The sequence below is a fragment of the Corvus brachyrhynchos genome, unplaced genomic scaffold (assembly GCF_000691975.1).
Source record: "Corvus brachyrhynchos isolate BGI_N302 unplaced genomic scaffold, ASM69197v1 scaffold87, whole genome shotgun sequence".
Classification (NCBI taxonomy): domain Eukaryota; kingdom Metazoa; phylum Chordata; class Aves; order Passeriformes; family Corvidae; genus Corvus; species Corvus brachyrhynchos.
Window position 1 is genome coordinate 5,015,426 of NW_008239767.1, and position 218 is coordinate 5,015,643.

Below are 218 nucleotides of genomic sequence, written 5' to 3' on the forward strand. Positions count from 1 at the left end.
CCAGCCGCTACCAGCAGTACCAGCAGCACCGCGCCGGGCTGGGGAGAAGGACCCCGCTGGGAACCGACCTGGTGACGGACGCCCCCCCGGAGGAGCCCCCCGCGCCTGCCCCCTCGAGACCCGCGCCCGGCAAACCCCTCAGGAAGGAGGTAAAGACGGGGCTGCGCTACTTCTCCTCACTTCTCTGTTCCTCCTCAGCCCTCTGCAGGTGCCCTGTG

The 218-nt window shown here is 70.2% G+C and overlaps 1 protein-coding gene across 1 annotated transcript in view; it reads left to right on the top strand.

Moving 5' to 3' along the window:
* The window catches only part of PNRC1 (proline rich nuclear receptor coactivator 1), an 8,978-nt gene that overhangs the window by 7,352 nt on the left and 1,408 nt on the right, over positions 1-218 (top strand). The window contains exon 3 of the mRNA XM_017742809.1: positions 5-149. Coding sequence (XP_017598298.1) covers positions 5-149 — 145 coding nt within the window. The remainder of the gene's footprint in view (positions 1-4; positions 150-218) is intronic.